Source organism: Amblyomma mixtum, chromosome 2 (assembly GCF_055824585.1).
Source record: "Amblyomma mixtum isolate Tamu chromosome 2, ASM5582458v1, whole genome shotgun sequence".
NCBI classification, from domain to species: domain Eukaryota; kingdom Metazoa; phylum Arthropoda; class Arachnida; order Ixodida; family Ixodidae; genus Amblyomma; species Amblyomma mixtum.
In genome coordinates, this window is record NC_143013.1 from 275,700,834 (window position 1) to 275,726,101 (window position 25,268).

The window sequence follows — 25,268 nt, forward strand, 5'->3', positions numbered from 1 at the left end:
AAACCGGAGTTAGAGCTTCGAGCTAACGGAGAACGCCTGTTGAGGGTTCAGCGTCAGGCGTTGTTGCCTAGGTTACATCTGTAGCTATACTTATGTTGCTTCCGAGGCGATTTCAATATTTAAAGCAGATTTCAAGGTGAAATAATTGTATAACTCTTAACTCTTTCTGGCTAACTTTCACCTTTAGGTTTTTACTTCTGCTTTTTGAACTTGTCTTGTGCCTGGTGTTTACAGCGGTGCAACCTCCACTGCCCATAATAAAGTTACTTTTAAATAGCTTGTTCTATTTGAAACAATTTATCGTATACACTTTTTGTCGCGTTGTATTTGCGCCTAAAATAAAGGCTTCGTACTAACCAGCACCAGATGAGCGCCGAATCAGCGCTTGTTTGTGACACAGTATCTTTCATTTTAGAAACTCTTGGGAGTTAATTTATGTTGGAGTTATCCAACAGTCTATCCAAGGAGCTATTAGTGATGAGCGGCGACAGAATGAAAGTGATTATTCCTTGATTGAACTGCATGTAATTGTGAATACAGATAAATATGCAGGGGTTTCCTGCACCGTTAGGTAGTGCTTCTCATCAAAGACGTAACTTGACGCAAGAAAATTGTTTCGAGCGGCAGTCATTTATTTGAAATTTAACCTTATCTTGAATAAAATAACAATTTCGACGAAGGTGTTTTAATATCTAGCAGAAATATTAAGACTGAGTACACAAATCGTTATTTCGAGAGATGTTCGAAATATAAAATGTCAGCCCCTGCGTTTTTTTAAGGTATGCTTGACTTCAGAAACAAAACTATAGGGCCGTCAGTAAGCGGTTTTCCTTCCTATCGACGCCTGCTAGTTTGTCTCCACCACTTAACGCGGGAAGTACTGGCGACATTCATAGTTTGGCAACACGTAGGGATAGGAGCCTTTATGAAGTTGCCAGCAAGAACTGACACCCGGAACAATTTTTTACCGTGGGTAGTGCAGGGTTTTGTGTGAAAAAACCGCCAACTACAATGTTCGCGTTGCATTCCGCGTCATTTTGTGCTTAAAAACAAAAAAAAAAGAATGACAAAAGGAGCAGAATAATTTCTTTCGGAAAGAGGAGGAGAAGAGGATCCGGTGTTTCATTTAACGAAAGAAACCTGCTTTCAATTAAGGAGCAGCAAAAACAAAAAGTTCAGTACAAAACGAAGGCCCACTTAAAAATCAACAAGAATACTTCGCAGAAAACTTAGTGTAGCTTCTCGTGAGGCGACAAAAATGTAAGTGGTTTCAATCCACTGCCGTAAAGAGCGAGGTCTGAACGAACGCACGCTCCGTATCACTTCTGTCGTCTGCTAGCCCGCCCGCGTCGTCTGCTACGGCGCGCGGCCGAGCGGTTCGAGAGTTGTATAGATGTACTCTCGTTACCGGCGCCGTTGGGGGCGCTGGCGAATTTTTTTTCAAACCAGCCCTCTTTGTTCCGGCGGAGGAAGGAGGGCGGTGGACGAGTCGGAAAAAAAAATGGCCTTCGTCGAGCGATCGCGAGAAGAAATTTTCGTTTGTCACCACCGACCGCGCGTCCGCCGCGAGTACGTTATGAAAATTACACTGTGAACGGCAGCTGCGAGCTGGAAGCGACGTGTGGCGATGCGAAGGTTGACGAGGGAGTTTGTACGCTCGTCCCTGCTGCGGACTCAGCCGGCCTGAAGGTGAGCCAGCACCACGGCCGCCATTTTAGTTGTTGTGGCGGGCGAGGAGAAAGGGGTGAGGGTAGCGTGTCGGAAAGAAGAGGGAAAGCGGTTCACTGCTCTTCGCGCGCGCTCGAATGCAGCGCAAAACGGTCGCTGAGTCCCCCACCCCTCTTTCTGCTAAGGGCTCTCCGGCTGGCCGCTGGCGTCACTAGCTGCTGCTGCTGCCTTCAGCGTGCGGTGGTTTCTCTGCGCTCCGCTACGCTGGGCTGGGGTGGTGTTAGCGCTGTTAGCGCGATTTGTTCGGACTTCTTCATTGCGTCGGCTTAGCGTTCTCTTACGCCAGACCCTTGCGCGAGCTGTTGCTCCGCAGATGGCGTCTTCGACGTTCACGTTGCAACTGGGGTGGCCGCTGTCCATGTGGATATCCCGACTCCGTGCTTTTTTATTTTGAGTCGGCCCGTGGTTCGCCGCCGAGTTGGAGCGGCGCTCGCAGTTATGCAACTAGACAGGTGCTCTGATGCGGGGCTCTGACTGGCGCTGTGCCTGCGTTTTGGGTGCGAACTTTGTGTCTTTTGCATCCTTCGATGCCACAATGATGCGGTTTGATGTGAACCAAGATTACAAGACTTACGCAATTTCTTTGTGTTACCGGAGGTTACCTGTCCTCGACGCACATGCAGTGCAAGCATGCGTTGGATGCAAATATTAACTCACTATTGCGGATATGTAGGGCTTTCCGCTTTGAAAACAAACCAACGTCATTCGTAGGTGCAAAATTCAAAGTGGAGGCTAAACGCGGGCGTAAACACAAGCAGGTAATGGCTAATTTCGGTTTGATGCAGGCATTTACAGTGAATCATACATCATTCCATCATTCGAAACGTAATAAAGAAAACATACTAGGCATTATTTGCTTCTTGAGTGTACGATGTCGAATTCGAAGGTGGCGGGGGGGGGGGGGGGGGGGGTGCAAATGCCCATCAAGGACTGGCGAGTTTGATTGGTGGCAGCCAGTGCTGCTCTTGAGTTTAGCAGCTTTTAGCCTCTAGGACATCGCAGTAAACCCGCTGAAGGTTTTCCCCTAGCTTGAAACTACTGCATGCAGCTTCAAAAATTACACTGCCAAGTATTTCCAAATAAAAAGATGACACCTGTGAACTGTTGTTCACTCATGAACACCCATTTCGCACTCAATGCCCATAGAGAGAGTTGAATGCTTATGGTTGAGCGGAGCCAATTTTGCTATCGATGCTGTAAAAGTGCGCTGAATATGAGATGTGTGCTAGAGCACAGTTGTGAGGGGAAAGTTTTTATAATTATGTTGGGAAATCAATGCATAGATGTTGCAGCAGTTTCACAATATCACAGAAGGGTCTTTTATTTATTGAATCTTGAATACTTTGGCATTAGATGTGATCCCCACGCCCTCATTTTTTCCATGCAGGCTGGCGGGGTGCTCTAGTACGTAAAGAGGCAACTTGCTGCTATGATTTAGTGCTATGATTGGACCTATATATATATATAACTTATTGTTGTGACATAGGATGTCTTGATTAATGCAGAGGAAAAGACCCATAAGAAGGTTCACATCAAGCTGTCTTCTTAGTAAAACTCTTCTCTAGCAGTCAATTTATTGTTAAAGGCTTATATCATTCAAAGTTAGCCCGTATTTCTAAAGGCCTGCTGGATAAAATATTTCATTTTTTAACTGTGCTTTTGACATGGCATTACATAGTTTTACTACTGCTTTGTAAGAGTAAGTAGTCTGAGAGGTAATCATAATTTTGTGAAACTTGCTTGTAATCTTTATTTTGTATATTTACAATTGCTACTATCCCATTTCATAGTGTCATTACAGAAAGTGGATACAGAACTTTTTTAGCATGCAACAAATCGATAAATTAACAGGAAACATGGTTTGACAATTCTCTCTTATTATGATCACCTTGATGTCCACGTACACAGATACACAGTTTTATGTAGATGTCAGGCTGGTAACTGTTAGCTTGCCTTGGTGCGTTTGACAGAGTTGTTGTGTTTGATGAGGGGCTGTCGTTAATTTGTTTGGTAGATTATGCAAGTGCCTTAGAAAGTTCAATGAGACTGAGCTGCCAGGTTAAACAAACCTGTTTTGAAAACTGACCGTTGTTAATGTTTATTTTTCAAATGTAAATATTGTATAGACCTCAATGAACTGACGGCTTTGGTATAAGAGGAGGATCCACACACATCTTTTCGCGTACACAAAATATGGCAGGGAGAAAGCAGGATATATGTTGGAGGCAAAATGTATTCACAGCTGAGCGCGGAAATAGCGCATATATGGCCAGGGGTTGGATGAGGTGTGATTAAGCCTACATGTGATTGGAGGGCAGCTAGGGCGACTTGTGAGACGCAACCTTATCGCCTGGCGGCAACAACGCGTTGCTCCATTTCAGTGTGCGCGAATCGTGTCGAAACATATTCTCTTGGCATGCACCTACCAGATGCATAGGGAAGCCGCCTAATTCTGCTGCAACTGCTGATGATGCAAGTACCATCTTGGATGGCTGCCATAGTTGCCGCGGTTGTTCTCAACGGCGGTGAAAGTAATGAATTCTGGATCAGTCGAACTATGGAGCAGCTCAGTACGTGTGAATCTCTGCTCTACGCAGCGTAGCTTAATGAAGCCACGAACGGTGCCCTGTTGAGAAACTCCGAGCTTGTTTGGACCACAGTTGGGACTTGTTCATGCCAGCCATTTCTAAATTGTTGTTGACTTGTGTGTGCAAGCACGAACACACGGCTGTCTCCTTTCTGTGAGTGCATCTCTGCTGTTGATGTGCTCGGAGCATCGTGTCTTGTGTTAAGTGGCCTTCGGATATGCCTTTTTTCTCCGCGGTTGTGCCAGGCTGTACTGTGCCCACGCAGGCACGCAGACCACGTGTTAGCTCGTTTTGTGTTCTCGGCACGATATTGTCACGTAGAGGTGACTGCAGTCCGGCGAGCAGGAAGACAGCGAGCATGGCTTCTAAACAAAACTCTTTATTTGGGCTGACTTGCGCCCGCAAAGAACTGAATGACTCGGCGGCGGCGTAGCAACAGGCGTTCTTGGCGGTCGTCGAACAGAATGTCTGCCGCTCTCAGCTGTACTCATTTAAAGCTGATAGCGAACTTTCCAGATCAAGCTTGGAAAGTTAGTACAACATTCTGGAACAACGTAGAATCCGCTCCGCCTGGATGCGGTCAATCGAGATAAATCTGGCCGCGTCTTGCATCACAAACAAAGCGATAAAGCGGCGCGCCGGTAGCTGTGAAGAATGAACTAAGATTACTCCCATTTCTATTGCGAAGATGGAGCCTTTGTTCTTGTTGGCACGGATTGTACGGATTCCTTATTCCTGTGCGGCATAGAATCGCTCCTTAGAGCTCTAAACAGCAAGATCTTTTAGAGTGTGGAAACAAATGATTTATTAAACCATGATATGTGAGGTAGCGCAAAACCGGACAAGGGACAGAGAAAGACGCACATAACACAGGCGCTAACTTTCGACTGACCTAGGCTGGATCACCATCACCATGGATCGCCGTTACCTACTCGTCCAAGTTTCTACCCTTGTGATTTATTAAACGTGCGCATGTTGGGATCTGCAGATCATAGAAGGGTGGACTTCAGTAGGAGCGTGTCGTCGGATCAGGAGATTATGGGGTTTGGGAGATCCCAAACGCCAATTGAAGAGGGTCATGGGAGATACCGAGTAAGAAGGCATTTCGGAGACTGACGTGGCGCTGAGGCAGAAGGCGATTCGGAGCGGTGTACTGCCGCTGTACTGTCTCCGTGGTTGCGGAATGGAGAATTCGCATGCGCGGCTGACACACACGGCCGAGTTTACGGTGGGTCCTGTATACAAACGGACCGACGTATTCAAAGTCGGCCTAACTCGTAGAGCAAGCAGAGCGATTGGAGGGGAATACACTACGCGAGCGCGTACCGAACTATCCCATCTGGCGTTGGTACTTCATCCTACAGTGACCTGTGCGCGTTCACAAGAACTCGCTGACAGGTGGGTCCTTGTGGCTGCTGCGACGTGGTGCAAAGGAGGCGGCCAGACTTCCGCCAGTGCCGCTGTACGGTCGCCTCTGTGTGGCAGCGCGTCTGTAGTCAGGGGTAGGAGCGCTGAAGTTCCCGTCCAGCCTCTTAAGCTGGCACATTGCTCACATGAAATGACGTCGTGACACTCAAATACTTACTGTACCACTCGTATACAAACAAACAAGCAAAAAAAAAATGTTGTGCACACTCTCTCTGGAGCATGTCGTTGTGGTGGATTTGGGATTGATTTCTTCGCGCGAAGATTTTTTTAACGCGCAACGTGAATATAAGCAGTGGGGTGTTTTTGCATTTGGGCCGCATTGAAACGCGTTGAAATCAACGAATACTGTAATACGGGGCCGACAGCTTTCGCTTTTAAAGGGATATTGAAGCAAAATCTTAAAATTGAACAAAAACACTGAAAATAGATTCTCGGAATGTCATTACAACGAAATCTAGCCGTCACATCGCATATTTTTAAGTGGACGGTTTTATTTTCGACGTTTTATGAGCGCGCGCCAAGCCCTCCCGGCCAAGCGATAAGGTTCCGAACCTCCGACGCTGCCGACGCAAAACTGGCAAAACCCGCGAGTAGCGATGGCAATCGTGTTCCTGCGGCAACAGTGGGCGCGCGGCTGTTATGAAGTCTAGTCGCAGCTTTCACAGGCGGCCGCCAGGTGCAACGATGCGGCAATGAATCGCGAAAAAAACGTGCTATCCGCCTTTTTTTCGCTGAGATGCTTGTCGCATTTATCAATTTCAGCAGTCAAGCTCGTGTTTACATGTGAAACAGCAGCTCTAAAAGTTTGGTTCAGTATCCCTTTTAGGGCGCCGCCATTTCCCGTCTTATTTTGCTGGACCGCACTTGCATCAAATTTTTGCCTGCAAGTAGAAATGTCTTACCAATTTGCCCTCATGCTAGCCAGTTTCACGCGATACGCACCTACGTCCACTTGACTCGCTACACCTGCGGAATTATAGTCTCCGCGCTTTTACCTGCTCCATACACGGGCGTCCCTGCTGCCTTCTAACTGATAGTCTATGGATTCACCGGCCTCGGTTGCGCTTTTGCGTGAATGGCTCCAACAGCTGCCAAGTAAATGGGCTGGCAGTCGAAATGGCAGAGCTAGAAGCGTGAAAGCCGTACGGGCGGTTCGGAGCCCATCGAGCGAGCGGTAACTGCGTGTCCACTCGGGCATGGCGCGCGCTCACAGCTGCGAGTTGCGTAATAAGAGTACTTAAATAAAATCGCAAGAGAAGAACCTATTTATCGTAACAGAACTAATTTTGCAAAGGCAAAGCACTGTCTGCAGCGGAATCGCATTTTTTTTTTTGTTCTGGTCGCGAAAAAAACTCCTCACAATTGCCTGCTCGGAAGCTCCCAAATGCAACTACATCGCGAATAAAGCAGCGGCGCTCATTTCTAAACAAGCTGAAATTATTTAGTAAGGCGTTTACTTCTTCTGTCTGTAGAAAAAGGGTAAGATTATCGAACAACAAGAAGGCTTTTAGAACTAACAGCTGCGTTGTTTTCGCCACTTCAAAATGACCACTGGCATCTGTGCTAACACAGTTGCTTGCTGTATGAATGTTGAAACTGTCGATGGCGTACGGCTTTGTCGTATAGCAGCCACACTTTTCTTCCAGCTGCATATGGCACGAGTCTTAATTTAACGCATACAGGTGTTTTCGCATTTAATTTTTTGGGGATAATCGTCTATCCGACATTTCAACTCTCATCTTTTCCAAGCTGTCGCACACCTGCGGAGTGAAAGTGAATTGAGGGAATAATGCATACCTGCTAAGCCAAGGTAAATCGAGTGAGTAGTGTTAAGCTTCAGTGAACTGAGTAATGCGCACCTGCTAAGCCAAAATGTATCGGGGCAGTAATGCGCAGCTGCAAAGCCAAAGTGAACCCGGGGAGTAATGCACTCCCTCTAGAGATACAAGTACACCACCACTAGTGGGCATTAGAAAAAACTGGAATCACGCCGCGGAACTCTTGGCCGGCAGTTGTAGGCATTACTTCTTGATTGCCGCTCTTCTCCTTTATTAATGCGAGAGGATTACACGGCTCTGTCGCGACAGCAAAAAAAAAAAAAAGAAAAAAAACGTTAGAGATCACTGCGGCACCTGCAGTGGAGAAATGCGTGAGCATGACGTGACACTTTTGACGTCACACCTTATGACCACACACAAAGACGTCGACGTAACACTTCCACACTTTTCACGTCAACCGAGACTCGCGACCGGAAGTCGAGACCCTCAAACCGGAAGTCGATCACATATCGATCACTTATCTATAACTTATCGATCCCTTATCCGATGCCTTATCCATACCACAATTGTCTTAATCAAGTTCCATCAATTGCCCATCTGAGTTTTCAAACTTCGCGCCAGGCATTGTTTTCAAATTTGACGCCACGTTTGCCCCGGCCCCGCACACTTTTCGGACATTTTTTAGTCTAAATAATTAAGAACCCCCCCCCCCCCCCCTTTCCGATTTCCAGCACGAAATTCTTTTATGTTCTATCCGATGGTGCCATTCTTTTTCGCATACACCCATTCATTCGGCCGTAATCGTGCGGACAAGCTCGTGATGACACGAAACCGCAAACATAGCCATACAATGCTTACGCATTAAATGTGTCCGCAATTTTGTCCGCATTATTACGTCGTTCTCTGAAAATAAGTGTGGGAAAGTGTGATTGTGAGAAATAGTGTGTGATAAAATGTTGCCGTGGGAAAAATTGGTTGATGAGCTGTAATTATTAAACGCGAAACAAATACACTTAGACGTCAAAATAGCCGCGGACGTCGATATAGTACATAGGCTTCACAACAGCCGCGGACGTCGATATAATGTGTGGACGTTTTGCTTTCGCAAGTTTTAGTTGTTGCTGTGTGCATTTCGAGAAGTACAGAACTTCAAATGGGCAGTTCAGATCTCTGCCGTATTAGAGCTTGGACACATAGAAAAAGGAAGAGACAAGCGAGAGAAAAGCTGTGCACCGGAGAAATAAATTATGAATTTAATTCATTTTTCACATTAAAGATTTGCCTTTATTTGCTGGAAAGCACTAGCGTTCCGTTACATAGCGAGTGCCACAGAAAAGCTAATGAAGCTTCCCTAAACGGTCGTGTTAAGCATTCACATCGTAACAGCACTGCAATGTGCAACGTTTCTAGTGCCGCACAGCGCGGAGTATTTTTGCCGGAGCTGAAACATCGGTCATTTGCATTTGTACGAGGCATTTTCATCGATAAACTGGCTGTTTCGAAACGAATGTAATTAGGACATGAACTTAGTGACGAAAAAGAGATAGATACAGGAATAATTGTTTCGCGGAAGGTGGAACAACTAGCAGACATGTTCACGCTCACCTATGTACGCGAGTGCATGCTTTCTTTGAAAGTTACTCATTGAATGCTTGTACAGAATTTTCATTCGCGTCGTTGCTACTTCCGTATTTTTCGAGAGATTCAGGTCATCGCAGACCGAAACTCTGGTCGTTATGCAAGTGGAGGGAATACCACAGTTATCTAACTCCGTGTGTGCACGGGGATAGTGCGGATGATGTGTGATATCTTCAGAAACAACAATGAAAATAATGTTGTGTAACTCCACTGCTTACTTAGGCGCAGCTGGAGGGATTAAAGCAGCTGGTTTACTCTGGGCGCGCTTTTAGAAAACTGCGGTTAGATTTATAGTATTGCCGTTGCCGTCTTTACCTGGACGACACTTGCCGAACTACGTTTACTGTTCAGTACCGGTCGCGCTGTGAGCGCTGCAAAGGCATGTGCCTTTTTCTACAACTTGGGCTTTTCAAGGCTGTCGTTTGGGCGTTGGGCGTACTCTGCTGCTAACCTTTCAGTTTCAAGGTGCTTTAAACGGGCCAAGTAATAGCACGAGAATTTGAGTTCGCTTTGACCACGATGCTCACTCTCTATGGCTGCTTGGGTTATTTGGTGTTTTCGTTTTTTTTTTGTTTGCTGTGAATAATGAGAACACTCTTCCAGCAAGCGCTGTATTTTATTATCCGATGCCGGCATGCACTTAGCTGGTTATGAAAACTGCGCTCGCTTGCTCTTGGTCGCGGTATGCCCCCCAGTTTTTCGGTCAACCCGTTGCAGGTCAGGTCACTCTCTTCGTCCCTCTCACTTGAGGTCTCGCTGCAGTGACGTGCTAGAACACCATCTGCAGTTGCGGCCGGCCCGTCGGCGGCGACAATCAGCGCAGATCGGGGGTGTGTGTTTGTCGGCCTGAGCCTTGGGCGCTGACACTGAATACTTCATGGGTGGGCGGGTTGCCGTCGCGGGAGGTCGCTAGGGTGGCGGCGGCGGCGGCAGCTGCAATTGGGTGCCTTGGTGTGACGGGCTGCCTCCCCTGTTTTGCAGATGTTTGGCGCCAAGGCAGAGTTGCAGCTGCACGCGCAGAGCCACCTGCGGGAGGCCAAGCCGTACCAGTGCACGCGGTGTAACAGGGCGTTTGCCAACGCGTCCTACCTGTCCCAGCACGCCCGCATCCACTCGGGCTTGAAGCCGTACCAGTGCGAGATGTGCCCCCGCACGTTCACCCAGCTGTCACACAAGCAGCAGCACACGCGCACGCACACGGGCGAAAAGCCGTACCTGTGCCCGCACCCGGGCTGCGGCAAGGCCTTCTCGCAGCTGTCCAACCTCCAGTCGCACTCGCGCTGCCACCAGGCGGACAAGCCCTTCAAGTGCCACTCGTGCTACAAGTGCTTCGCGGTCGAGGAAGCCCTGCTCGAGCACATCCCGCGCCACCGGGACTCTAAGCACCTCAAGAAGTACATCTGTCCCCGCTGCGGGAAGAGCTACACGCAGCAGACGTACCTGGCCAGGCACATGCAGAAGCACTTCGCCGCCGCCGCCGCCGCCTCTGCAGGTCTTCCTCAAGGAACCACCTCCGCCGCCGTCGTGGCCCCGGCACCCCCGCCCGCCGCGGCGTGGCACGAGGGCGAGTCGAGGTTGCCGCACCCACCCCAGTCGCAGGGTGCGAACGCCGCCATGGCCTACTGCAACCCCGTGTCGTCAGCACAGCAGCCCCAGCAGACCACCCAGTACGAGCCCAAGAGCGCCGCCAGCCAGCTCATCGCGCTGCACCAGATCAGGAACTTCGCCTCCAACACCTCCCCGGTCTCCCACGTCTGACAGGACCCCGGAGCTGGCGGCGGCGGCCCGCCGCTGGAGACCTCCGGGCTCGTCGCCGACGCGGACCAGAAGGGGCGCGCTGTCTTCCCAGTGACCTTCCGCCAGTCGGGGGAGGACTGCGTGAGGAAGTGAGTGTCCGCGCTGTATGCTTCAGCGCCATCCCCAGAACGGTGCCCATGTGGTCGGAGGACATCTGCGGTCACTCTTCGGCTGTTCCGGAGGACATGGTGGAAGAATGCCGCGTGGGAGTTCGGCCCAGGTCTGCCGCACTCTTGAGACGCGTCGTCGACAAGCCACCGGAGAGCTTCAACTCAGCACGGGCGGAGTTGTGTGGGACTTGTGGACATGGGCTTAAAACCATTTGCGTGGCCGCCGCGATTTATTCCTCGTTCAGCGTTATGGATTGAAGGCGCTAGACACCGCAGCGGACACGGGACATAGAAAGAAGACGACGTCTTCTTTCTATGTCCCGTGTCCGCTGCGGTGTCTAGCGCCTTCATGTCTCACCAACTGGCCTACACAGCTACCCTCCTAAGTTATGGATTGCCTGTCGAAATGAGGAAATACGTGGAAGTGCTGATGGGTTTTGTATGAATCTGTGTTTTAATCTCACAAGACGAACTATGCCGCCATGTATGTTGCGCGGCAAGTTCTTTTACATTCTTATTCTTTTTCCATCCCGTCGCGATCGAGTGGCATTGTTTGAGAGGCTGTGCCGCTAGTGTCACTTCACTTTTGTCACTTCAAATACGCATTTGAAGTGACAAAATGCAGCACGTCTGTGGCAAGATTTCTTTGCATGTCCATGAACCATACAGGCGATCTTGCTGGCCACCAAGGACCACCCACAACCTTTGGATACAGCGTGTCTGAACGCCATTAGAGCTGCTTTGTGACGTAAGACGTCGGTCATGGCTACTTGCCTGCAGACAGTAAAACGAAGGCTACCACTACGAACCACAGCTAGCTAGCCCCAACTCAGCATCAAACTGACCCGTTTTTGAGTTGTTGAAGGCATGTTGTGTAGCTCCCAAGAGAACTCTAGTATTTTGTCTAAAGCAGGAAACTGTCAATAATGGTACAAGCAAGACTTAAATACTTTACTGGAAGAGCGCCGTTTTGAATGCCGTGCCTGAATCGGCCGGCATTTAATAATGCTTCTTGAACACAGTTTTCTCGCAGAGGCCCTCTAAAAATGATGCTTTGTTTTTAGATTTCCGTCAGCGACGTCTCCGTGTTGTTTTATGTACGTTGGCCATGAAAGCTGCCCTTTGTATTGCGAGCTCGCCTCATGCGATAACGCCTTTCTCGGCGTATTCGGCCTAAAAGCAATATTTTGATGTGGCTTTGCTGTCCTTCTATAGCATCCGAGGCTCCCAGACAAGAAAGTCCAAGTCACGCTTGGAAATTTTGTTTCACCAGCTTTCCTGTACGCTACGTCACGCGGTCTGACGGTGGAGTAAGGCTAGTTTTTATTTTCACCGGGCCCTAATTTTCTTTGGTCTTTCGTTTCACACAGAGCAGTTTTCTACTCCGCACATAAGTCGTGTTCTACGCAGGTGTTGCGATGATGTTCATTTATATTCGAACGATACCGTCGAGAGCTCAGCGCGCACTCTTGGCGTTGTCAGAATTTTTTTTTTTTTTTTTCATGGACGCGCTCTCGGCTGGTCTGTTCAGGAATGTTTTTCGCCGTATGGTACGTGTTTCAAACAGCGGCTAATATGCCATAGCTGAAAACTCTCTAATTCACCCACTAGCCGAAGAGGAGGTCATCAGGTGGATCATGTCATCATGTGGGCTTGCGCCATGCGTGGCCATGTTATTAAGATGGGTAGGGGGGGGGGGGGGGGGAGATAAGTGCATTGCAGCTACCTTGGCCATGAGGGATAGCGATGAGTGTGTTCTTTTTTTTTCTTTGTACAAAAATATTTTAACTCGCGTTATTTTCTCCGCGAAAGGAGAACCGTGGTCACTGCAGCTAACCAGAGTTGCGTGGGAACCAGCGACCAGAACAGCTTTAATTTCTTTTTAAAATCCGTTCAAATTAGCCGCGCGTTCGGTTAATGCTTACTCAACGGTGGCCGACGTGGAAGAGACAAGGGAGGCGAAACGGCGTCCGCGCCAACGTGAAAACTAACGCTGATAAAGGCCGATTCACACGACGGACCGTTCGCCCGCGGCCCGCGCACTACGTGTGCATACGTCAGCACTTTGAGGGGCGCGCTGTCGGCCGCCATCCATCCATGCATCCAGAGCGCCTCTCAAAGTGCTGACGTATGCACACGTAGTGCGCGGGCCGCGGGCGAACGGTCCGTCGTGTGAATCGGCCTTAAGCGATCGGTCCTCTTCACCGGTCGTGAATGACTGTCCTGCTCGTACCCAGCAATGCTGGCCAAAAGCATTTGTCGACGGGAAACAGTTTATGAACGCAGTTTTTTCCTATATTGTAAGATTTCACTATAACATTTAATATATCCACAGATCTCACCTTGGCAGGCATGTGTTTTTATTGGCGTTCTTGCTATCGTCAAAAACGTTCCCGATTGGTTTTCTGTGGTAGTCTAACCTACTCGAAGCGAGCGACGGGAACACTTCAGAAGAAAAATTTTGCTCCGCATCGAAAGAATGGACCTTCAATATTTTCATAACAGTACCTTGCAAACTCGAATATTCGAAATGTTTGTCCAAGAATGCTGGGCTCGATGCGACGTGTGAGAAATTCTGGGCGGACTTCATTGGCTATAGCCTGATGCGTAGGAACGGAGTAGCTGTCTAGTTGCTCGTTTCATTCGCCGTCTTGTTTTTCCAGGTTCTTTTTGCAGCGATAGTATCCGCGCGTGGCACATTCTCCGGGGTAACTTTCTTTTTCTCTATCATATGGCTGTACATTCATCTCATGAAATCGAACTCGAATAATTGACTCCCCCTTTCTCGTGGATCTGCTTACCGTTCTCCCATTCGCCCCTGTGCTTGGAGGTTCTTTTAACGAGTGCCGTTGATTCACCCCCGGCGTCAAATGAGGGGAGATTACGTCTATGGATGCCACGGCATTTAAACCGTATACAAGGCTTTCCCAGAAGCGGTCCGTTGACATAGCTCTATGCGCAGAGCGCAGCGCCACCAAGTGCCAGAGAACGCTTAGCCATCAGTATCATTTCTGCACTTGTCTCACCAGGGGCGCCGGCGCAATGACGTCGCAAAGTTGACTTGGCTGCAAAGCTCCGCTGCGCGAACTCATGGGCGAAGCGGGGAAGCGCACTAGGCCCTACAGGGGCGTCGAAGGAGAGAAGGAAATCACAGTACGGTATAAGGTTGTGTCTTCGTGTTTTTCTCTGTGCGTGTGTGTGTGGCTGCACCCCTCAAAGTGTGATCGCAGTCGTGTGTCAAGCGGCGTGTAGTAGTGGTGGTCGGTGCCAGGCACCGCGCGGTCCCGTCTCTGTGTGTGTGCCGTCGATCTGTCTGTTGTGTGTGTAAGCATGCGCCTGTGGCCGTCGAATAAACGTCTTGCCTCTCAACGTTCTGTGTCGCTTCTTCATTCGCGCTGTCTTCAGCATCCCTCGCTGTGGCGCTCCTATCTTCTACCGTCGTTTCAGGACGAGAATCTCGCATCGGGATGGGCTATACATACTTGATTCTGCGTGGCAGGCAGTGGCCGTGGTAGTGGTGAACTACTGCCGAAATTGTAAATTTTCTCAGCGGGTGTCTGCAAACTGTGGTAGTGGTGAACTACTGCCGACTTTATCGCAAACTGCGGAATGAAGCGTAAACATTTCTTATGGGGAAATTGTCTTCAAGGGACATTAGGACAACTTCGTTCATGAAGTACTAAATGCCTGCGCCTTGAAGGTGAGCAAGCCGCCATTTCCGGTGGGGTAGCTAGAACCATGGTGCTAGAACGGCGACCGTCAGAATAAGCGGCTATGGCCAGAGTTATACCCGTGCCACACGGACAGATTTAATGCCATTAAGTGCTTACTGCCTTAAGTTTTAATGGCATTCGTGCGGTGCCACACGCATAAATTTAATGGCATTAGCCTTACTGCAATTCGCGACCTACTGAGTTCGCCACAACTCATTTGCCCGTGCAATGTGTACTCTCGTTCCCATTCCACACGCAGAAAAGCATGCAGCTTTGTCAGTTACAACTGCCTAGCCCACTATAAAATGGTTAATTCTAAACTTTCACCCAGATGAGGCACCTAAACCGCATTTTCGATGCGAAGAGCGCCATTTTAACCAGCCTTATTGACTGGTACTCTCGACTTAAGTGCTGACATGCGAGTTTATGGCTACTTTTTCGACTTGTAAAGCACGAACAGCCGTATTTTCTGGAAAATCGTTTTTACATTACATTTGAACATCATTCCCGATATATTCTGCTCATTAGGAATGTTTATATTAAGATGAAACTTTTGACTACCTTGCAAGCGTTATCGTCATCGTCACTTTCGATAATGGCATTAAAAGTGGACGTGTAGCACCAACTCCGAAAATAATGGCATTAACAAACTTAAGGCCTTAAGCATTTACTGCCATTTCTTGTGCGCGTGTGGCACGGGTATTAGTGGGGGCTGAGTGCGCAGAGCTCACTGTATGCGAGGGCACTTTCGCCAGCAAAATGGTCTAGCTTGCGTTGCGTCAACGAGAAGTTGTCCTTTGACTTCAGTCGTGATTTATCTGCGGTGTTTTTGCTATACCTTGTTTGTACTATAAACTAAAAATCTTGGCGGAATTGCCTGATTGGTCAAGTTTGATAACCTGTAGTGAACTGCGAGACCCTCCAACCAAACCTTTTTAATTGAAAAATCCCGACGTTTCTGAGCCGGCTTGGCTTCTTTTCTTAATTAAAATGTCTTGGCTAGAGATGTCTCGCAGCTTACTCTAACTCATATCGTTTGGCGCAGATCCGCCAGGTGACGCTGGCGCCCTCGGAACGATTTGCAAAAGGCGCGTTGTGGAGGCGTGGGTCATGTGTGGCTAGCAAGGGCGCCGCAGACAAACGGCTTTGCACTGAATGCGGTCCTTAATGTAAGAGCCATGTGGAAAGTGCACGCGCAACGTCGTTGCCATTTACAGCGCGCTATATATTTCACTGGCTTGATTTTGTGTGCCTTGTTATTTCTGAACCATTAGTTCTTTTTCGGATGTGATTCGCCCGGGTCTACGCAGTCAATGACTACTGGCGAGTGTTTCATGCTCTAAGACTTCAGTAGCGCGGATAGAGGAGATATACACAAGGGCTTCCTCTATTCAGCCGCCGCGGTGGCTCAGTGGTTATGGTGCTCGGCTGCTGACCCGAAAGACGCGGGTTCGATCCCGGCCGCGGCGGTTGAATTTCTTTGGAGGAAAAATTCTAGAGGCTCGTGTACTGTGCGATGTCAGTGAACGTTAAAGAACCCCAGGTGGTCGAAATTTCCGGAGCCCTCCACTACGGCGTCTCTCATAGCCTTAGTCGCTTTGGGACGTTAAATCCCATAAACCTAAACCTTCCTCTATTCATGGATGGATAAAGAGTTTAAAAGAGGTAAGTGAGCTGAGAAAGAATTTATACTGCGCTATCAGTGATGAGCTCTCAGGCGGGGCGGAAATCAGTGGAACCTTGTTATAGCGGTTTATAACGAAATAGTGGATATAACGAAGAAATGAGGATTCGCTTTGAAAGCTCGGTAAACGCGGGTTATAACGAAGCTACGGCTATAACGAACTTTGTTATAAAAAGGTTCAAATGTGTATGAAATGTGTGTTTTTATTAATATCGAGAAATTGCTTGCATTAGTGAATCTAGGCATAATTTATCGAGCAATAGCCAACAGAAGGAAGCATGTACATCGCTTATTAGTAAGCGTGTAACCCCGATCCTATCGGTTATACAGCCACGCTCGTCTTTAATATCTCTCTAGATGTTTCTTTCTTACAGCAGTTCGTTCACTGCCGCGAGATCCGTTAAGGCGATTTGCTCTGACATTTGGATGTCTAAACCGGCAGTATTGAAAAATCCCCGAAGAACTAAGCAAGTAACCTTTGCGCGAGAGTGGAAATGTGCGCGAAGTGAGAAGGGGAGGGTAAATTGGAAGAAAGAAGAGACGGAGGACAATGTAATTCCGAAACCATCCGCGAAGTATGTTTCGCGACCCCGTTCTTCGCGCCAAAGAGCCGTTCGCCTCGTTGGCTGCGTGCTCGGTCTGGTGTTCTTTCCGAAGTACGGATGTTCAGTGGGCACTCCTCAGTGGCGCGGCGCTCACTTTGATTCCGAGGACACGGGGTTGCGGCAGAAGACGTGCGATAGGTACGTGTTGGAAATATCGAACGCGTAGGAACACCCCCAAACAACGTGCGTTAGAAAGAAGTTGGATGATTATTTCGTTCTTGTCTCCTTACGTCGGCGTGGCAGTCCTGTTCAAGAAACAAAGACGATTGGGGTGTCCGGCCGTGCCGCGTTGATACGATCCCTGTTAAAAGGGACGACTCGGATTAGGCATAATTTTTCTGGGCACCAAACTTTTTCGGTGTATTTACGCCTCTGTAATGTGGAAACTCGCTGTTTGGACAATGGACGGCGTGAGAACGCACAGAGCTCATAGGGATGCATGTATTTTTGTCCCGTTAATATGGACAACGGTAAGAAGAAAATCCCGAGTGCCTCTATTAGGTGTTCCGCCTCGTGTGTATTTTCGGTACAGAAAACCATCGAAAGGCAGTGTGAAAAAGCAGATGCCGTATAGTTATGGCGTTTTTGTGTATGTGTGGTTTCATGCTTTAATAGTAGCAAGGCGCCCGCGTCAACGCGCCTTACCATTTCCCGGATTGCATGAATGGCGGCGGCGAAAAAAATTCTCTCTGTGCGCTATGTTGAAAACCACATTCAGCAGCTGTCAGCCGGGTGAGTACGGAGTTCTTGGGATGTGCACAGTCGTAGCAGCAGAGGTACTACCTCATCACGATGGCTACCGGAATAATGATCCTGCAGCTTCGAATATTTCGCGATGTCCACTTCACTGTCCGCCGCTATGCAAGAAGCAGTGCGTAATCATAAATAACTTTTTTGTTCCTACGGACGACTCGCTTTACGGACACTTGCTCGGGAACCAAAGTGTCCATATTAACTATGCACGACTGTATCTACAGGCCGCTTCAACGAAGCAGACTTTGAATGAGGCGGGAGTCCTTGTGGATGCTGCTACTTTGATCTCGCTGGTTTGATGATGTCATTCACCGGTCGTATTTGGATGTGTATGCACACAAACAGCACACAGACGCGCGCACATGAATGCACACGCACGCACGTGTAGAAACGGAAATGGCGGCTCTTCAACCAGCCGCGGTGGCCCAGTGACTTTGGGGTTCGGCTGCGGATTCGAAAGTCGCGGGTTCGAATGTCGGCTGCGGCGACCGCATTTCGGTTGAGTCGGAATGTAAAAGCGCCCGTGCATCGCAGCGGTGGCCTAGCGGTCTGAGAATCCTCCTTTCATGCGGGAGGTGCGGGGTTCGACCCCCGTGCCGCCGGGATACCCACCGGTGATACAATGGGTGCATGCTTTCCCCTGGTTTGGTGCTCGGCTTATGCAGAGTGAAATGCTTGGGAAATAGGTCTTTGACCCCACCTTAAGGAAACGAAAAAACCTCGTGCCATGGCGCTGTTTCGCCACAGATGTCTTTGTGCCATAAAAATTGGTGGTGATGATGATGATGATCATCATCATCATCATCAAAACCACCCGGGCGCTGCGCGATGTTAGTGCACGTTAGAGAACCCTTCGCTAGGGCGACCCTCGTAAACCACGTGTCGCTTCAGGGCGTTAGAGACCTCACATATACATGAACGTAAATGGCTGAGTTCCTCTGCCTAGTGCACGCAAAGCATTTCGAACATTTTTCTTATTTTGCGAGATGTGTGTGCAGTCGTCTGCTCTTTCTGGAGCTCAGGGAAGGGGTAGAATTACGTAAGATTGGCTAATAAACTTGTAACTAGACTGACTCCAGAGCTGCTCCTATTTTGGCTATGGTGCACAGTATGGTGCAAATTTGCAAGAACGTGCGTTTACCGGCAGGTTCTAATCACTCTGTAGAGAAGTTTCTGCGTAACCGCTGACTATGCTGCGGTTTTCTAGGTTATATTGTAACCCTACAAAACAAAAGGCACCTTCTACTGAAAGCTACTGTGTCAATTGAGTGCACTGGAGTATAGATTGTTAATTTACTTGTGGCGGTGGTATTTCTAGAGCTTTTCAAGAGCATAGCGTTTCTAAGCTGCGTGCGTAGGAGAGAAGGCACAGTATGCAAATGCCATTGCCAACGAAATAAGGTACGCACAAGGACCGGACCCAAACCCCAAACTGAAAACCGGCCGCCGCGGTGGCTCAGTGGTTAGAGCGCTCGGCTACTGAGTCAAGAGTTTCCGGGTTCGAACTCGGCAGCTTTTCATTGGAGGCAAAACGCAAAAAGGCGCCCGTGCGCTGTGCGACGTCAGTGCACGTTAAAGAACCCCAGGTGGTCGAAAAAAAAAAACGATTTTCAACTGCAACTCTTATTTTTACCCCACTTCTGTCACCACCGCACGCTCCTTCACGCAATGAAATATCCTAGTTTAGGAACAGCGTCATTTCCCACCAACAAGCGTGTCCAATAACTGCCGAGACGGAGGACCCGTTTTTTTGCGTTTTTTTTTTAATGCGAACCGCGGCGGCCGCGTTTCGATGGCGGCGAAACGCAAAGGGCAGCCGTGTGATAAGTGATGTCAGCACACGTTAAAGAGCCCCAGGTGGTTGAAATTAATCCGAATCCCTCTTCTGCGGCGTCCGTCATAGCCCGTGTGTCGCTTCGGGACTTTAGATTCCACAGTTTACCTGTACTAACTACTCTGCGTCAACAACTATAGGTAATCTGTCGACTGAGACGCCGCGATCCCCGATAATCTTTCTTGACATAACGATCGGTGTTAAGAAAAAAAGAAAGCCTGCATGGACATCGGCATGTGAATATTTCCAGTTCCATTCTCTCTGAATCCACTCTGTTGCATTCGGAATAAAATAATTTGATCAGCCGCGCATGCGCAGAGTGGTGATTTTGTCTTTTCGAAAAGGGAGGGCTTGGGAGGATTATCGCTGCCTGTCTTAAAGGTGCAGTGAAGAGGAATCTGAACTCGTCTTTTTGCCGCCGGAACTCAATCTCCACGTTCCGAGCATTCTTAGAAACCTCGATTTATTGCCTTGTGTGGCCGATTTCCTTAATTAAATCGAACTAACGTCCGGCTTCCGCCTTTTTTTTTTTTTTAAATTCTCCCCGTACGGTGGGCGGAGTCGACCAACGCGTGGAGTGCCTTTCACCCAGTCCCGTGGCGGCTTGCCGCTCTGCCATCGGCGGAGTAATACGTCGTAGTCCGTAGAAGCAAATAGAGCGCGCGTATTTTTATTTCTGCGGGCTTATTTGGCGGCTATATTATCTGCGAATGAAAATATTTATTAACGGAAACCTAAAAAACAAAATAAAGCGAAAGCAAAGCCTCCACGGAGCTGGCTGAAAGGCACTCCACGAGTTGGTCGACTCCGCCCACCGTACGGGGAGAATTCAAAAAATAAAGGCGGGAGCCGGACGTTAATTCGATTTAATTAGAGAAATCGGCCACACAGGGCAATAAGTGAGTTTTTAAGAATGCTCGGAACGTGTAGATCGATTTACCGCGGCAAAAAGACGAGTTCAGATTCCTCTTCAGTGCACCTTTAATGTGCCCCTCTTAATTTTTGCTGTGATAAATCAGTTGATATATTCAGCGTTTTCGCTGCAAAGTATATGTTCCATTTGTACCACTGGTGAAATGCCTCCCAAAGGCCGCACTTGCGGCGCGTCCCTCTCGTCGTCAGTGCGCGATGCATCTCCCTATCGCTTTGTTTCTGCGAATGAAACTATAATCGCCATTCCAGCGTGCCGTGCCATTTCATTGCCGCCGAGTGTCGCATCGACGGCCGTTTCCGCCGTTTGCACTGCGTACCACTGTTAAGAGACCACGGCACTGCCAGCGCTCTCGAAGGCATCCGCGAAGACAAGAACATTCAATCGATATCTCACGGGTATATCTCGTGACCGCTCACGCATCGATGCCGGAAGGCCAAACTATAGTATCTCTCTGAGTCGCTTTTACGTCTTTGTGTGACGACCAAAGATTTTGCCAATGGCTCTCAGAAGGTCGACAGTTCAAACAGGGTGATGTTTCATCATGCACAAAACATGTGGTCTTGTCTCCAGATGTATCTATCCATTGTTGGCGTATTCAATTGTGTTCGATGCGGAGGTGTTTCGAGATGTGTAAAAGCTGCGGGGTGCTTACATTCGGGCTGAAGTGCGGAAGGGGCGCTCTTTCGAAACCACGAACCTAACCGCGTTTAAACGGCAGCGACATCCCTTTTGTTGCGCTTACGTGAGAGCACTGACTCTACGCAAGGCCAGAAGCGTTCAGTATAGTTTCGTCTTCGAAGCTTCCTTGGCTTGCCTTGCGGCTTGCGTCTCGTTTTGATTTCGCGGTCTGTTATTGCAATGCTGTGTACGGCGTTCTGCACTCACGTGCTCCCGACGTGAGGTGCTGCGCGCTCTTGCCCCCAACTAAAAACTCTAGCTTAGGGTGCCTCGATGCGCGCGCGCTCTCTAGCTTTGCCGTGGGCGTCATCTGTCGGCGAAGGGAAGAAACCGAAACCGTACGTACACGGCCCTAGCACGTGAGGGAGCGCACGCGCGCTGAGTCAACACTTGCGCCGGGCGTTGATAGGTAACGGTGGGGGGGGGGGGGGGGGGTTGGCGGCCGTGGTGTCGTCGAAAAGCTCCTCCAGCAGCCGGCGCGCCGTGCACCTTTTCCACCCGCGGTGCCCACGCCAGCCCTGTGCGACGGTGGATATGTAGCGCCCGCAAACCGCGCGCGGCTCCGCCTTCTTGCTCCGTGCCCTGTGCGTCTATTACGCGCTGTCGCTGACAGGGTGACAAAGCGGCCGCGGCGGCCGCGCATTAGGGCTCGTTAGCAGAGCCTTGGGCCTCCGTGCGCGGGGCAAAAAGCGAGCCCCGTTTTTTGGGCGCACGTGGTCGAGCCCGCTGCTCCATCACTTCCTTCGACGACGACGCTGCTGCTGCTCGACCGTGTGGCGGCGTCAGAGGACCGGCCGGATACTTGCGGCTAAGCTGCCCTCTACCCTCAGCAGCGCTGGGTGGTCTGTTGTAGTACACTCCCGAAGCGCACTATCCTGCACGCGCGGCGGCTGGCCTCGCCTTCTTGGACCTGCGGCGCAGATTTTGCGGTGGTGCTTCCAGTAGCTCTGCTGCCTATTCTCGGATGGCTCGCGCGCGCCACGCGTCCCGGGCCAGCGCTGGGTCGTTGTACTTCGTGGCGTCCCCATTCGTGGCGCGTGTATGTTGCCTTTAAACAAACAAACAAACAAACAAACAAAGAGGAGGTCTGCCTTGCAAGAAAACAGCTAAACTCTGATCTTGGCGTTGAGAGGAAGGTGCAAAACGTGAAATGGTTGCATGCGTACAACTTCTGCACTTGTTCGTTTTATGGGGTTTAACGTCCCAAAGTGACTCAGGCTGTGGGGGGCGCTGTAGTGAAGGGCTGCGGAAATTTCGACCACCTGGGGTTCTTTAACGTGCACTGACATCGCACAGTACACGGGCCTCTTTAATTTCGCCTCCATCGAAATGCGACCGCCGCGGCCGGGATCGAACTTCGACGCTTGTATGCGTTCTGTGCACTGGCGTGGCCTAGCTATGACATAACTGCGATTGCTGTGCCGGCTTACTGAATGACTAGGGGTTCAACTTTTTGCGATAACCACAGCTTATAGATGTTATCCTGTCAGACATCGCAATTTTTGTAGCTGCCACGAAATTCGGTCACGAGTTGTTCACGCCTCTACACGCTGTCTCCGGATTTCTTTTGTCTTCGTTGTCAGCCCCGAAGGCTTGCAAGGTCCTGCTCCGCTTCCTGAAGGCGTCGCTCTCGCATCCGTCATCTACGTTCTCCGCCCTTAATTTCGCTGTTACCCTGTTTCATCCTTTCTTTCCCTTTCTGCATACTGCCAAGTAGCCAACCAGAACCCTCCTCCCTGACTTTCTTCGGGTTGTTCGTTTTTTCCCTTCCTCACTTATGCCTCCCCCTTTCCCATCGTCCATCCTGCCAGTTCCTCCAGGACGCGGTTAGCTCGGTCTCCTAGTTCCTATCCCCGATACACCGTTTGTGCACGCGCCAGCTTGCGTGCGGTAATTAAGCGAGCTCTCCGCTTTGTGTATACCGTGTCAGAATTTGTCGTCGTATTTTCGTCACGAATGCCGCAAGAAACTCTCGTTTTTCATATTGCAAAAATAAATAAAGAAAGAAAGCTATCCTTTTAAAACTCGGCACCCTAGTCACATGTGCGTCCTGATTCTGTTGCCGCATGTGTACTGAAATCGATGTATTTATTGTTCACTTCCTCCACACTCCAATCCCCCCCCCCCCCCCCCCCCCCCGCTCGCGCTCTGTGTTCTTTGTTCGCCTTATGTCAGCGTAACACTGGATCACGCAGATTCGAGCAGCTGTTTTATATTTGGAGATATTTCTGCCAGGCGTTGTGAATTCAAGCAGGGACTTGAAGGGGGGAACTGAAAGTGAGAACTTGTTGCTAACGTAACAGTTGTGGACTACGACGTTTGTAGATCTCGCGTTGCGCTGGATCAAAGTAAGCGAGGGAAGGGAAAAGAGAAGAAAAAAAATACACTAACGCTACGCACTGCCCCCACGCACTGCATCGAGTCAAGACGGGCGGCGCACGTTGGCCGCTTTTGTGTTGACGGCGCGCTTTTCCTTGCCCCTTTCTGCCTGGGTCTGTTAGCCGGCGTCGGTATAGTATAGAATAATAGCCCCGACCGACATTTGGCTCCGACGCCTAGATCGCGCGCGAGGTAACGGTCGGACGCCGGAAGTGCGGTGTTCGAAACCTGTCTCGATCGGCCGTGCACTTCCGGTCGTTGACGGAAGCAGAAACGGTCGCCGCCGGGCTTTGTTGCAACACCAGCCCGATCTGTTGTAGCGTACATGCCCCTGATATGACGACGAATAAAGGGGGGGGGGGTCTCTTCTAAACCGCTTCTCCTTGCACAGTGTGCCTGCATGCGAATTTGCTTCGAACATATGCGTTTTTGTCTCATCGCTTTGCTTTATCAGATTTTGTTTTCCGGATGGAGAGGGTGGCGTGGAGAGGTTACTGTAGTTGTCGTCTTGTTCATTATAGCGCTTGCTCTTAGAGGCTGCCTTGTGGCTTAAGGAAGCATTCATTCGCCGAGATCTTGTTGCTGTGTTGAACCAGCACCACCTGACACCTAGTCAGTGTCTAGGTGCTGTTGGTTCATCCCTTATAAAGGTCGCCTATAGACTCTATTGCCTTCTTATAGATATTTGCTTTTGTCTATTCGTAGTCTATACACAAAAGTCTGCTAAGAGTGTATGACCATAAATCTATAGATTGTTTGTAGACTGTCTCTATAGGGTTTGTATTGCCTATAGATTAGCCTATAAAATTTATCTATAGAAAGTCTATAGACTTTATAGACGAAACCTATAGCTTGGTCTATAGACTGTCTAAATACGTTTTTCTAAGGGACCCTACAGTTGTGCTTGTCGCCGGTCATTGCGCATTTCGGAGAGGTCCGAAGTGCGCGTTGATGCGGGAACAGTTCTGAAGTTGGCGGTGTCCTCAACGGTTTTCACGCCCCATTCTTGGAACTGTATTCACGAGGCTCACTGCGGAGCTCGAGCGCAGTGACAGCATTCGCGAGAGAGAACCTGCAGTCAGAGCGCGGTTAAGATTGTGTCGTTGAATTTACCAGCCGTTTAAGAGATAGTTTTCCCGCCAAACTGCGCTGCCAGTTTGCCTGATTCAACAGCGTCTGCGTTAGTGTTTAATACGAGCGGCATTCCTGCGAGAAACGAAAATACGGACGGATGCACGCCGGCGTGATGTTTAAGTAAAGGTGATGCGGCGTGGCCCGATACAGCTGCCCAGCCGCGCCATTGACCGAATGGTCAGAAATTCTTTTCTGAAAACAAAGGCGAAGGATGTACACGTGCGGAGAGGCGATAGTTTGTACATCTTTGGACAAGACACGTTGGTGCCCCCCATTCTTCGTTCGTATCTTAGGAAAGAGGACACTCAGAACACTCGCATGCGCTGTGTGCATGCGCTCGTGCCGAGTAGTAGCAGTAGTGGTTTGTTTAAAAGTAATAATCAAAGGAAGAAAAAGTTTGGGCTAGCCCCGCCATCTGCCACCGATGCGGGGAGCACCTGAGCTGGAGCAGCGGAAATAAAGGGATAGCAGGCAGACTGGAGAAATG

At 49.5% G+C, this 25,268-nt stretch overlaps 2 protein-coding genes across 3 annotated transcripts in view; both read left to right on the forward strand.

Moving 5' to 3' along the window:
* dati (zinc finger protein datilografo) overlaps positions 1-25,268 on the forward strand; it is an 87,333-nt gene that overhangs the window by 13,935 nt on the left and 48,130 nt on the right. The gene's annotated exons all lie outside the window — the stretch shown is intronic.
* LOC149364073 (zinc finger protein rotund-like) lies at positions 1,556-11,318 on the forward strand. Its single transcript, XM_089574091.1, has 2 exons — positions 1,556-1,689; positions 10,142-11,318. Exon 2 carries the CDS (start codon positions 10,142-10,144, stop codon positions 10,916-10,918), a length of 777 nt encoding a protein of 258 aa, XP_089430217.1. The 5' UTR covers positions 1,556-1,689; the 3' UTR covers positions 10,919-11,318.

Bases quoted from the DNA above. Each gene is read 5' to 3' on its own strand.
- LOC149364073 (XM_089574091.1), top strand. From the start codon at position 10,142: ATGTTTGGCGCCAAGGCAGAGTTGCAGCTGCACGCGCAGAGCCACCTG.